The sequence below is a fragment of the Tyto alba genome, unplaced genomic scaffold (assembly GCF_018691265.1).
Source record: "Tyto alba isolate M040663 unplaced genomic scaffold, T.alba_DEE_v4.0 Super-Scaffold_2, whole genome shotgun sequence".
NCBI lineage: Eukaryota > Metazoa > Chordata > Aves > Strigiformes > Tytonidae > Tyto > Tyto alba.
The window spans coordinates 50,813,265-50,826,174 of NW_024881282.1; the positions used below are offsets into that span (position 1 = coordinate 50,813,265).

Genomic DNA, 12,910 nt, shown 5'->3' on the forward strand with positions numbered 1-12,910 from the left:
TGTGCAGCCTCCAAGAAATGCTAGAATGTTGGATAAGAATATGTCTATCAGCAGCTTGAGCCTATAAACTGCATCACATTAACAGCTGTGGTATCTAAACCTTCTGTCTTTCTCTGCACATGATGTAGGTAGTGAAGGACCGAAGCCTGATGAGCAGCACCCATTACCTTCCTACCTGGAGTACAAACACAACAACTCTATACGCATCTACCAGACAAATTATTTTGCCAGTAGATGTGCTGAAAACCCTGACAGTGACTATAAAAGCTTTGACATTAAGCTTGGAGGAGAAATGGAAAATCTGGGAGGAAGGTGTGATCCAGATCAGCAAAAATTCTGCGATGGACCTCTGAAGCCTCGGACTGCTTATAGGTTAGCCTTATGGTGGTAGTTGTGCTCTGTCACACTATTAGGCATGAAGCTGTCTGATGCCTGATACACCTGAGCTTCTGTAGGTTAATAACTGGGTTGTATGATATTCTTTGTGTTTCACTGTGAATTTGTAAACGCTTTATCCATACCCCCACTTCACAGATACGAACCAGTCCTTCACTAGCATGGGAGTGGTATGATGAATTACGCACAAAACTCTTTGCAGTGAATAGGCTTATTTACTTCCCTCAACTTGATGGGGAGCTCTTTTATAGCTGCTAAATATTTCTTTGGAAAGACGTAAGAACATCAGCTAAGTCAAAAGATTACTTAACAGGAGAAGGCACAGATGCTTCACGCAAGTCTGTTTGGCACCATTACCCCGCACTGGTCCTTTGGAACAAGCTAGAAAAACCTAGAGGTTATTCTAATGTGTGGCACTATCCCCAGGCTCCAGAGCTAGGCCCAGGTTAGCTATAGTGTGTAGAAGAGGGCAACTGCCAAGACCAAGCTCTGCAGTTTCGCAGGCTGTGAGACCAAACGTCCCCAGTGCAGCTCAGTCATGCCGTTCCCACAGGCACATGCTCTCCCAAGGGGTCTGCAAGCTGCTCACTGGACAGCCACATGCCAAGCAACACACATAATGCCTCTCAGCTTCAGCATCCACACTGCTACCCTACCACATCCTGCTCTCATTAGGGCACATTTCCCAAGAGTTCAGTCTGGGAAATAGCCATGTTGCCAGGGAGAACCAAGAGGACTGTAACACTTCATTAGCACAGCGCTGCCCAGACACGTGAAGGGAAAACATGTCCCCACTGAGAAGCAGTTCTGAGTCCTGTCCCCACGGCGGCTTCTGCTAGTCCTGCCTTCAGGCGTGGTGTTGTGGTTTGGGCCTGGTCGGCAGCCAAACACCCTGCAGCCACTCACACCCCCCACCCCCCCAACCTGGGAATGGGGGAGGAGTTGGAGGAGTAAAGGGAGACTCACAGGTTGAGGTAGAAACAGTTTAATAATGGTAATAAAATGAAAACAATGACAGTAATAGAAGATATAAACGGGCAATGCACAACGCAATTGCTCACCACCTGCTGACCAATACCCAGCCTGTTCCCAGCCAGCGATCCCAAAATACCAAGACCCTGCAGTGGCAATCCCAGAAGCACCCCTCCTCTATATAGTGAGCATGACGTTACATGATACGGAATATTTAATTGGGTCTGGTGCTCTGGCCGTGCTCCCTCCCTGCTTCTTGTGCACTTGTGCACGGTCAGGACATGGGGAGTTGGAGAGTCCTTGAAATCTCAGCAGCAGCCCAAAACATCAGTGTGCTGTCAGCATTCTTCTCATACCAAACCCAATGCTGAATCCAAAACACAGCACTGTTCTAGTTACCAGAAAGGAACATTAACTCTATTCCAGCCCAGACCAGGACACGCAGCCAGAGCCCTGTCTGCTACCTCTGCCAGGGCACCTCAGGGCCCTCCCCTGTGCTGGCTGGGCTCTCCCAGCTGTAGCATTTAACTCAGGTGCCTGCATTAAGAACTGTCTGCGGTCAGTAGAAAGGTTGTTATCTCTAAGGGGCAAATGAGTTCTTAATTTTCTGCTGTCGGTTCTGAACATCTGATGAGCTCTAACGGTACTGTTTTTTTAGGATCAGCATACGGGCTTTTACCCAGCTCTTCAGTGAAGACCCAAAGGAACTCCCTACACCGCTCTTTGCAGACACCTTCTTCTCTTTACCGATCACTACAGAGGCAGGTTAGTTTCAGGCTTGTTTTTCAATGACTGTAGCATGTGATTAAATATTGTGCCTTAGAACACTCTGCTATCTAGAACTATTTGCAAGCAATGGAAGAAAACCAGATTGTTGTGCATGTTCTGAAGGCTGCTCTGAAATGAGCCTGGAGCCATGGTTTATCCATCCTTAGTTTGAAAAGTGAGAGGACTGCTTGATGGAGCTGCTGACAGTAGAGGAAAGGGTGAACACTCAGCTATCACCAAAAAAGCTTCAAAGTGGAAGAGAACCAAACTCCCATAAAATGGAGCTGTGATTGCTTTTATTTGGTGGGGAGTGAAAGATTTTGTGTAATGTTTGGAAAAAATAAGGACAGAAAATCAAGGCCAGGTTTCAGCTAAGTGCTTAAATACCTTACATTTCCTTGTATTTAACCATTTTCTTTAGCTGAAAATAACATATCCCCTGAAAATTATTGATTCTTTGATTCTTCATATCTTTTCCTCAACATATATAAACACACTGTTCTGTTTCTAGAGCCTCTATTTGGAGTTATTGAAGGTGTGAGTGCTGGCTTGTTTCTGATTGTGATGTTAGTGGCTGTTACTGCTTTATTTGTCTGCAGACAAAAAGTTAGGTAAGTTGAGTCCCTTTATCAGTCTCTGTTGCTGAAGTCAGATCAAGTTATATTCATTTAAGCAATACAGTATTTAAAGTGTAACTGTAAAATTGGAGCAATGCACTGAACTATTCCACAGATAATATCTATGTCCCCCAACATCTGTACACACTAAGTATAAAACTAATGAATTACATATTAAGAGATCTATATATTCTTGATTCAAATACCTACTGATGTTAGTCAGAATTATCTCATAGAGGATCCTTGTAACTTTTCAGGAATCTGAATATTTCTGAAAAACTGGTTTATCATTCAAACTAAATGTCTTCTGTCAGAAATGAAATGTTTCAAACTAATTTCATTTGCATTGTAGATGGGAAGCTCTTGAAACTGTTCATTTAGACTTTATCATTTCAGTTCAAAAATCTTAAGGTGTGGCATTACCTCGCTGTCCAAAAGATTAGTTCAAGCGTTTCATTATTTTGTTAATTATAGTTGTATATTTCACATCAGAGATGAATTTTAAATATGTTTTTAGAAAGTGAAATACTGTATGTCAACTTTGAAAAAAACTTTATCCATTTAAGCCATTTTGTATGACAGAAAGAGATATGACATTACTGACGTGAAATTCCTTGTGGTTTCTGAAATAAAAAAAAACAACGTTTCCATTACATGGGAAAATCTGAAAATCTGAAATTCAGTTCTTCTACTGATACAAGATTAGGTCTATTTTGTTTTCAATTTGCTTTTCAGATGCCAGAATTTCACATTGAAAAAAACCTGGGTTTTGCCTAGTCGTAGCTTTTAGCTGGCATGGATTTACCCTTTAGCAATGCTATTCTTAGGCTCTATGAACAAATTCAGTGTATTCCTCTATATGCCATCCAAAAAAAAGAGGCATAAATCATTAGCAATAGTAAATAAAGTCTGCTTTTGCATGTATAGTCATGTGCACTCCTAGCCATCTCAGTACCTAGTGACATATAGAGCAGATAGAGTGCAGAGTCTAGATGGATGTGTTTTCCACCTTGCATGTCTCATTGCATTTTTTTAGTGTAGATAAATTTGAGATAGAGCGTGGTTTCTTCTTGTGAGTTATACAGCCAACAGGGCTGAAAGTATACTGCTGTGGTTTTCTTTCATTATACGTAAAGAGAAAGTGTTGTGTTCTCTAAGGGAGGGGTGTTGAAGGAGGGGATGGCAGTGCAAGGCTGGAAGGCAACACTGACTGCATGGGGTCAGTACCACTTCTGCAGCTTTCCCAAAGCCCACTGTCGTGCTGCCACTTACTCCTGCTGTGAACCTGGGCGTCTCTCTACCTGCATGTTCCTTTGCATGTAGAGAATCAACTGATTTAGAGCCCATCTTAGCATAGTACACCTTCTTTAATGATAGGCTGGGCTATGAGTGTTTCGGAGCAAGAAAAGTCTTATTGCCTGTGGACATGCATACACTCCACATCGCTATTGCCAAACTAAAATACAACAAAACTCTGTGCCACAGCTCAGAGTGATGTCACATGATCAGAGCACAAATCAAAACAGACTTTTTTAAAATTCCTTTTTTCCAACTTACCTACTTTTTTCAATGCAAGTTATGTTATTGGCAGCTCTTACCGGTATCAGAACATAACGGTAAAACAAAATACCTTCCTTTTTATTCCAGCAATGGCCATGAGAGACCTACAGCAAGGCTGAGCATTCGCAGGGACAGGCCACTGTCAGTCCATCTGAACTTGGGGCAAAAAGGGTAACATCAAATGTTTTGTTTCTAAGAGCAGTATTTTAACATGGCATCATGGATGAAAAGTCCCATCTGATCACTCACTGATGAAGTGTTTCTTTTTCTTTTGAAATCATTTCTAGGAACCGGAAAACTTCCAGGTAAAAAGAAAAAATTAATTCCTAAAAAAACTTCTTGATAACCAACTGGATAAATTATGACTGTGATTCATCCTGTGATTTTCTTCCCTCCTGTTGAATATTTTAGTCCGATCAAAGTCAGTCATTTTGAAGCACACTTCACCAAACTTCAAGCAGACTCCAACTACCTCCTGTCCAAGGAGTATGAGGTGGGTTCCTAACCTGGGCAAAGGACTTGCTTTATGAAGGGCCAGGCTGGATGAATCCATGGGTTAATGCATTAGAAAGGCCTGCATTTGTTTGTCTTAGTCACACAAATCCAAATAAGTTTGAGAGTCTCACCTGAATACCACTTGTCCTAGTGCAGAAACCAGCTCTTCATTTGGCATAGCATCTTCTGGGTGGCAGCCTCTGCCTGCCACCTGTGTGGCTGAGGTCAGGAGCATTCATTTGTGTGGCACATCTGTGTAATAAAGCGTGGCAAGCACCTGCCAACCATGTGCTTGCTTTAAACCAGTATGATTAGCTATTTAATTTCAATTTGTTTTTTTTTAAAAAAGCCACTCATTCTCTATCCATGGCCTTTGAAAGCTGGTAAGCACTGGGAGCACTCTGTCCCCCTGTGCTGTCACATCCTGTAATTATTTTCACCTCACATTTTATTCCTACTTCTTTTTTTGCAGGACTTGAAAGATGTGGGTCGAAACCAGACATGTGACATAGCACTTCTGCCAGAGAACAGAGGGAAAAATCGATACAATAATATATTGCCCTGTGAGTTTTAGCTTTGGTTGTGTAATATTACATCACACCAGCTATTTTTCACTTTTTTCAGCAAGCCTAGTGGAAAAGTGAGTGCAGCCAATCCCTTCCCTCCTTCCTGTCAGAGATGAAATACCTCTGCCAGCTGAGGTTCTGGTGCTCGGAGGCAGATGATATATGGCCCTGGATGGCTTCACACAGACCAGTAATTTCATTTCACACGAGAGGTGCAATGACTAGCATTCAGTCTAGGGAGAAAAAGGCCCAGCTTTTAGGGGCATTCGGTCACTGCTGATAACAAGGATAGTAGAAACAACAGCAGGGTGGTTTACATACGGGGTATCATCCATTCAGTGCTTTTTGACAGCCTTGACCAATCTTTCTTCTTCAGAGGACACAGGAAACCTGCTATACAATGTAGAGTTAGCGTGGTTCTGCATGATAAGACACATGTGTGAGGTTAGCCCTGTTCTGAGGCAAGGCCTGTCATTGAGAGTTTCCCCCTTTAATCTCCTACCTGGCAGTTTTGCAGATACCACATGCTGTGCAGTGAGGAGGAACACCACCTGCCTCGCTGCTCCACACGCTGCCCTGCAGCTGGCTGTGGTATGTGCTTGGAGCTCAGCCTCACAGTATCTCCTGTGTCCTGCCTGCCGGGCTGGGCTGGGGAGCATGCCCACAATGTACAGCAAACAACACCTGACTGAGATCCAACGTGGCATTATCTCACAAATCAGTGAGCTGGTGGCTTAGGCACTCTGCGCCTCTCTCCAGAGGGTTCTCTTCCTAGGGAAGACAGCTGGCCCGCTCACACATGTTAGCTCAGGAGCTGTGCAGACCACTGAAGCGCTACAGCTCTTTCAAGGGTAGTGCTGGGCGCTGCTCTCCAGTACAGCACACTGCTGTCAGGATCAAAGGAGGACACTCTTGTGGCTCTTCTGTTGCCATAACCAATCCTATGCAACTCGACAGGGGCACTCTGAGATATTTGCTGCTTCCTTCTCACCCATCCATCTCCTAGTCTCTGGAATGCTCCACAGCACTGGTGGATGAAAAAGGCAGTACAAATATCAACAGTTATCCCTCTAAATTAGCCCTCTATATAAAATGCTTGTAATAATGCTCCCAGCCCTTTCACAAATGCATTTCTGCAAATGGGAGAGGGACTGAAAATCAAGACCTAGCCATAAGCCTCTTGTAATCAATTTCTTCCTAGATGATACATCAAGAGTGAAGCTTTCCAATGTGGATGATGACCCTTGCTCAGACTACATTAATGCAAGCTACATACCAGTAAGTCACTCAAGGGTGGTATTTTACAGTCCTCCCTCCGGTGGTAATTTGTCCTTCATCTAAAACTGAATATAAAGCTGGATGCTTAAGGCTCCCCCTTCATTTATTCACTTGAGCTAAAAGTCTGAGAATCATTTTGTGGGTGTGCTGAAAGGCTGTGTCTGACTGCCATTAACTGTGAGTGATTTACCGAGCACTTAAGGACACTTTCTTGAATTGCTATAGTTATGTAAGATAGCGGGTCTAATTGGCCAAGGACATATTTTTAAAGGTCACTGATTTTATACAGTGTCCACAACAACTGTAGCTATCACTGCAGGTGGCATCCTCACTGTGGAGCTGTAGCTCATTCTGACAGTGTTGGCACCTGGCAGGATGGTGAAACTGGCTGAGATTAAAATAACGCCCTTTACCAAAGAGTTGTGATTGATAATAGCAGTGGCTTTAGCATTCCAGATTTCAAACCAGAGCTCAACTAATTTATTAAAAACAGAAAATAAAACAAAACCCACTAGTAACTCCAAAATTGCTTGAAAATGTGCTGAACACAATAGAACAATGAAAAGCTTTGACTGCCACAAAAGGAATAGTATTTAGATACACTGCCGCAGTCTCTTCCTTCTCTCTCCTCCAGCCAGCCTTCTGCTTCCAGGTCCAAAGCAACAATTTAGCTCTCAAAACTATTGTCCCAGCAAGGGCATTGTTGCTGCAGAGCCCTGGCTGCAGCCCCATGGCTTGTTCAGTTGCTAGAAGATGTTTTTTTCTGCCTTTATGGAAACTAACAGAGTTCTCTTTACTTGCAGGGCAATAATTTCCGCAGGGAATACATAGCAACTCAGGGCCCTTTGCCTGGCACCAAAGATGAGTTCTGGAAGATGGCATGGGAGCAAAATGTTCACAATATTGTCATGGTAACCCAGTGTGTTGAGAAGGGCCGGGTGAGCAGTGACTCTTCTTTATTATTAATGACTGTTTTAACATCTATTAAAAGTTTATGCTTATCATTTGCATCACACTAGTGCCAAAGGCCCCAGTCAAGGAAAGAGACAGTAAGAGATAAGAGGTATAATCTAAAGACTGCAGACAGATTAAGGCTGTGAAGTGAGACAGTGACTATCCCAAGATCATGCGGCATGTCAATGCTAGAGATAGGAGGAGAGCTCAGTGCTTCTGGTCTCTAATCCAGGACTTTGCTCACTAGTACTAATATAATCCCCCTAAGCATACAGAAAGACAACCACCAGCAAAAAATGCCTGTTTATCACATCAACTCTGATCAACTACAACTTTAAATATAAGCTCTAGAGAGCAAACGTTGATCCTTAAATACATGGAATTCTTTCTGATGCGTAAACCCTGATGTAGTGTGCAAAAAGACCATTCACACACTTAACAGTCTTACTGAGCGCAAGTGAAAGTAGGTTATTTAGCTGTCTCAGCAATCCACCTCCCCAGGTACGACCACATGACCCTTTGTAAGACAGGGACTCAATCTGTAAAAAGATTAAACAGACTTGAAGTAGTGATCATCTAGTGGCACATACAGAGGTAGATCCTTTCAGTTTATCCTTCTTTTTTTGAGGAAATGGTGAAAGCAGATGCAGGACAGGCAGCCACCTGTCTCCTCTGGCACCTCACTGGCTCTGAGGGGGACCCCACTGCCGTGCCTCAGCAAGAGGTGGGGAAGCAGGAACTGGAGGCCTATCTCTCATCCAAGAATAGCTCTGAGAAGAGTTGGCACAGAAAATGTTGTGACATCAGTGAAGTGCTTCCCATTCCCCCCATCACAAACGTCTATGATGAGAAGTTCCTCTTCCCAGCCCCATCCTAGCCTGTTCCCATCCCAGGCCCTGTTTGTTCAGCTGACATGGCAGGGGGTGGCATTTCTGAATTCAGCTGCTGCCTTTCTCCCTTCATCCTCAGGCACAGGAGGTCTGAAGTCTGCTTCTGCCAGTGCTGGATGGAGGCATTGTTTACAGCCGTTACTGACACTCAGTCTGTCTTTTTCTGTGTCCCTGCAGGTGAAGTGTGATCACTACTGGCCCCTTGACCAGGATTCCTTGTACTATGGAGACCTGATTGTTGAGATGCTCTCTGAATCAGTGCTCCCAGAATGGACAATACGAGAGTTTAAAATCTGCAGTGTAAGTTTGAGTTCATCTGGTTTGGGGGTTTTGGGTTTTTTTTTGGTTTTTTTTTTTAATTAGTTGGCTTAAAAACACCTGCAAGACTAAATTAGGAAGGCTTCTGCTGCTGTAGTACAGTTGCATCATACCCAGATCGTCTCTGGTGGCAGCTGTAGCATTTGCTCTGAAGGTGCATGTTGTGTGTCCCTTCCTCTGTCATCTGTTCCGATGACCCACGTTTTTGTGTCCCAACAGGAAGAGCAGCTTGATTCAACGAGGCTCATTCGTCACTTCCATTACACTGTCTGGCCAGATCACGGTGTGCCGGAGACCACCCAGTCCCTGATCCAGTTTGTCAGAACTGTAAGGGATTATATCAACAGGACCCCAGACACAGGACCAGCTATTGTGCACTGCAGGTACGTGCAGCAGCAAAAAGGCCAGCAGCACAGAGTCTTTGTGCATACCCTTGGGAAGATCCCAAATGTTCATCCCTGTCAGGCCACGGGCAGTCACAGCACCTGAGAGGTAGTCTCCAGGTAGAGAAGCTGAGGCTTAAGTCTTCAGATACAGCAGAGGAGAGTTCCCAAGGCACATGCACTCGCTCACAGCCTCACCCTGGAGATGCCCTGAAAATGATTCTCAAGGGAACTGCTGTGTCTCTGTGGGGCCACTGGAGAGCACTGAAGGTGTCAGCAGCTGTCACTACTTGTAAGCTTTTGCGTTCTTAAATTGCCTGAGTGCTGCTGTTGTGGGCCAACATCTGAATCACAAAGGGGTGTTCTGAAAAGGTAAGATATACCCAGGGATGAATCTGGTTACGTATGAGCGTTGAAACTAGCTGGCAGATCCATCCTTTCCCCCATTCTGACTGAGACTCCCTTTCCTTACTGCCTTCTCATGCTCTTCTGCTGTTGTGCTATCTCTGGCAGTCATAGGGCTGCAGTTTTTCCTCTGATCCATGATCCACTGGCCAGCTGCAGCAGAAAACAGGGTTACAGAGTGTGAGAGAGTGCAGCATGGCACTGTATGTATCTTCTGATAAAGCCACGTGCTCACTGGTACTACCTGAATGTAGTAACTGATCCCTCTGCCCATTATATGGGCTGAGGCGTGTATCTTACATGATCCCACCTGTGTCTGCCTGTACATCATGTGCTGCAGCATGTCAGATGTCTGCTGTATCACTGACAGGTCAACCTCCCTCTTCCCAGCCTCCTGCTTCCGAACTCCATCTCCCGGCATTTCAGCTACTGAGAACTCTGGGATACTTTGCCTTACTCTGCCCTTCCACAAGTCACAAGGCAACTTATCTTTTAGAATCAAGCCTACTGGGTCATTCCCGGGGAGAAGAGGTGTAAAAATTAGTGTCAGGCACAGTCTCTTAGTGTATCTTGATGACTGAGTTAATCCAAAGCAGAAAGGAGTGCAGGCATGTTGCAGATGGATTCGTGCACTTATAAGAGAGAAGCAACAATATACTTTATTGATATAACAAAGTTCAATGGTAAATGTGACAGGTCTGACAAGATTCAATGGCAAAGTACACTTGATTATTTACTGCATAGCAGACGGGATGAGACAAAACTGTCAGGGAGACCTTCTCATTGGGTCATGAGGCTCAGAAAGGACCCCCCTGCTTTCTAAACTCCTTCTCAGAGAGGAGTCTAGGTGCAACTGGATCCAATCCTAGTCCCAGACTTGGTCAGTGGGTTACGTCTGAAGGATTATGTATGCAAAATCAATCTTTATATCACTTAGGTAAGATTTCAAAGTTTAGCATGCTATTAATCACTTACCAAGAATCTGTTGTGGCGAGGACTCTTCTCAACCTCGAGGAGTAACCTTGAGAAGTGTCCCTACTCCAGGGGAGATCCTGGCGTGCAGCCTGCTGCCGTGCAGGAGAGCTCAGTGGGCCCTGGGCTGTCCACTATTTATGGAGTAAGGTGACTGACTTACAGTCATTATTTTCGTACCAGCAAGACCTTTGGCTGACCGTTCCAGACAGCCCTTGCCTACCATGTTGCCATCCATCCCCCAAAGTCCAGAGTAAGCTGGATGCAGCCATCACAACCCCCACTGGTGATTATGGCTTAAGCAGGGGAGAGGAGGGGCAGGGGGAGCACACCGCCACAGGGCAGTAAGCAGAGATACCTCTACCATTGCTATCCTTCCCTCCTTCCTAAACAAATTCCACTATAAAGTGTTTGAAGTCCCCGAGATGCCATTTGAACAATGAGCTTCTCGCCCTGGAGATCTGAACTTTACAGAAGTATCATATGAAGATAGTGAATGCTTTGATCCATCTCCTTTTAAATCTTTTGGGTTGTTTTCCAGTGCTGGTGTTGGCCGGACTGGCACATTCATTGCACTGGACCGAATTCTGCAGCAACTGGATTCAAAGGACACCGTGGACATTTACGCAGCAGTACATGATCTCAGGCTTCACCGGGTTCACATGGTTCAGACAGAGGTAAGTTTTGGATAGCCTACACATACAGCAACACCAGCTGCAGTGTAGTATAATCAGTCTCATCTTAAAGGCTCTCAAAGCACTTCACAGTTACTCCACTGGGAAATACTAGATAGATATATTTTTGCTCTGTGAGAATTTTTAGTTCAGGATTGTTTCCATTGTCTCTAATACAGCAGGTCCAAACCATGACAAGTGGTAGCTATGCTTCCTATAGATTTCTCCTATTGGCACTGGCCCACAGTCACCCCAGCATTGTTATGCAGCAGGTGCCTAACACATTGTTGTGTTAGTGCAGTGTCCAGTAAATGAGCTTTGAGCAGATATAGGTCCTTCAGGGATATGTTTGGAAGACAAGCCTAAACCAGGCAGATAGGTCAACATAATAGGGAAAAGAAATGGAGGGCAAAGAAAATTAGATGTACATAATTTTAAAACTAAGCACTGTGATCTTGTGGCATTGCAGTTCATTTTTATTGAGCTGCTCTGTCATTTTCATTAACAGTATCGGAAAGCTGATCAGCATTCTCCTAACATACTATGCAAAAGCAAGTACATTTATTCTCACAGTGCAGAAAAAATACATGTTTGGGATTTCGTTCTAGACTTTTATAACTGCAAGAAAATCACTTTAATAGGAGCTAAACACTTAGGAGCTGATTTAATAAAAGCGAGTTGTGGAGGCAATCTTTACATTTTCCCTGTGAATTGTTAATAAAGGAATCAGAACAAGTTTGATGGGTCTGCCTGTAGCTTGATACTAATGGAGCTCTGTTGCAATTTGGAAATGAAAATATCAGTGACAGCGCTTCCTGATAGATGTAAAATTCACACATGAGTATAAAGAGAGGCTCAACTGGGAATGCAAAAGAGAGATTTCCTGGAACCATCTTAATCACAGAGGACCTCGTGTTGGAGGTGAGACAGATTCTCAGCCTGGTCTGGGCATCCTCAGAGACAGATCCATTTCACCTTCTACATTCCTACAAGCTGCAGTCAGCAAAGGCAGACAGGCATCTCAGGAGGGTGGCTCTTTTTCCCTGACTACAAAACAGACAACTACCTCAAGAGCCTAAATCTGATACTGGGCTTACAGACAGTAGAAGTTGTGTGATACAAAGCCCACCTTTGGCATGAGCTTGAAGTGACACCTAAGTCAAAAGGCAACCAGACCCAAGCAAAATATCTGCAGCAATAGTGAGGAGCACCCCACTTTCCCACTACCAGCACTACATTCACTTCTGCCCCAAACCAGCAGTGTCTCAAGTCTTACCCAGATCCCTGTTGTAACTAGACCCCCCTGGAAGGATTCACAATCATCATCCCAGAGACAGGTTGACAAAAGCTTTTGCAGCTCACTCATACTCACCCCACTTGAGCTGTAACATACTTGTAGACTGATCATGTAGCTGTGTCAGTGCACAGCCACTGAGGTGTTGTATTCTCAGCAAGTTACTAATCTGAATTGTCAGTTGCATATGTATATGGTTCCTGATTTGGAACTGCCTTTCATCAAGGTAGCTTAGAGCACAAGCAATGCAATCTCTCATTCTCTGCAAGAAAATGATAAATTTATCCTGGGGTTCTATGATGAGTCAAACTTTGCAATGAGCAGTGAATTATGAAGTAATTCTTACACATCTTTTAAGAAAAAGTAAA

General features: G+C 44.1%; 1 protein-coding gene across 2 annotated transcripts in view; it reads left to right on the plus strand.

The window, feature by feature from the left end:
- Positions 1-12,910, plus strand: part of PTPRB (protein tyrosine phosphatase receptor type B) — a 66,705-nt gene that overhangs the window by 46,816 nt on the left and 6,979 nt on the right. For both annotated transcript variants that reach the window (XM_042792926.1, XM_042792927.1), the window contains 12 exons: positions 129-372; positions 2,027-2,133; positions 2,648-2,747; positions 4,401-4,484; positions 4,601-4,618; positions 4,725-4,806; positions 5,281-5,371; positions 6,576-6,652; positions 7,456-7,590; positions 8,674-8,796; positions 9,034-9,197; positions 11,116-11,251. In XM_042792926.1, the coding sequence (XP_042648860.1) occupies positions 129-372; positions 2,027-2,133; positions 2,648-2,747; positions 4,401-4,484; positions 4,601-4,618; positions 4,725-4,806; positions 5,281-5,371; positions 6,576-6,652; positions 7,456-7,590; positions 8,674-8,796; positions 9,034-9,197; positions 11,116-11,251 (1,361 nt within the window). The remainder of the gene's footprint in view (positions 1-128; positions 373-2,026; positions 2,134-2,647; positions 2,748-4,400; positions 4,485-4,600; positions 4,619-4,724; positions 4,807-5,280; positions 5,372-6,575; positions 6,653-7,455; positions 7,591-8,673; positions 8,797-9,033; positions 9,198-11,115; positions 11,252-12,910) is intronic.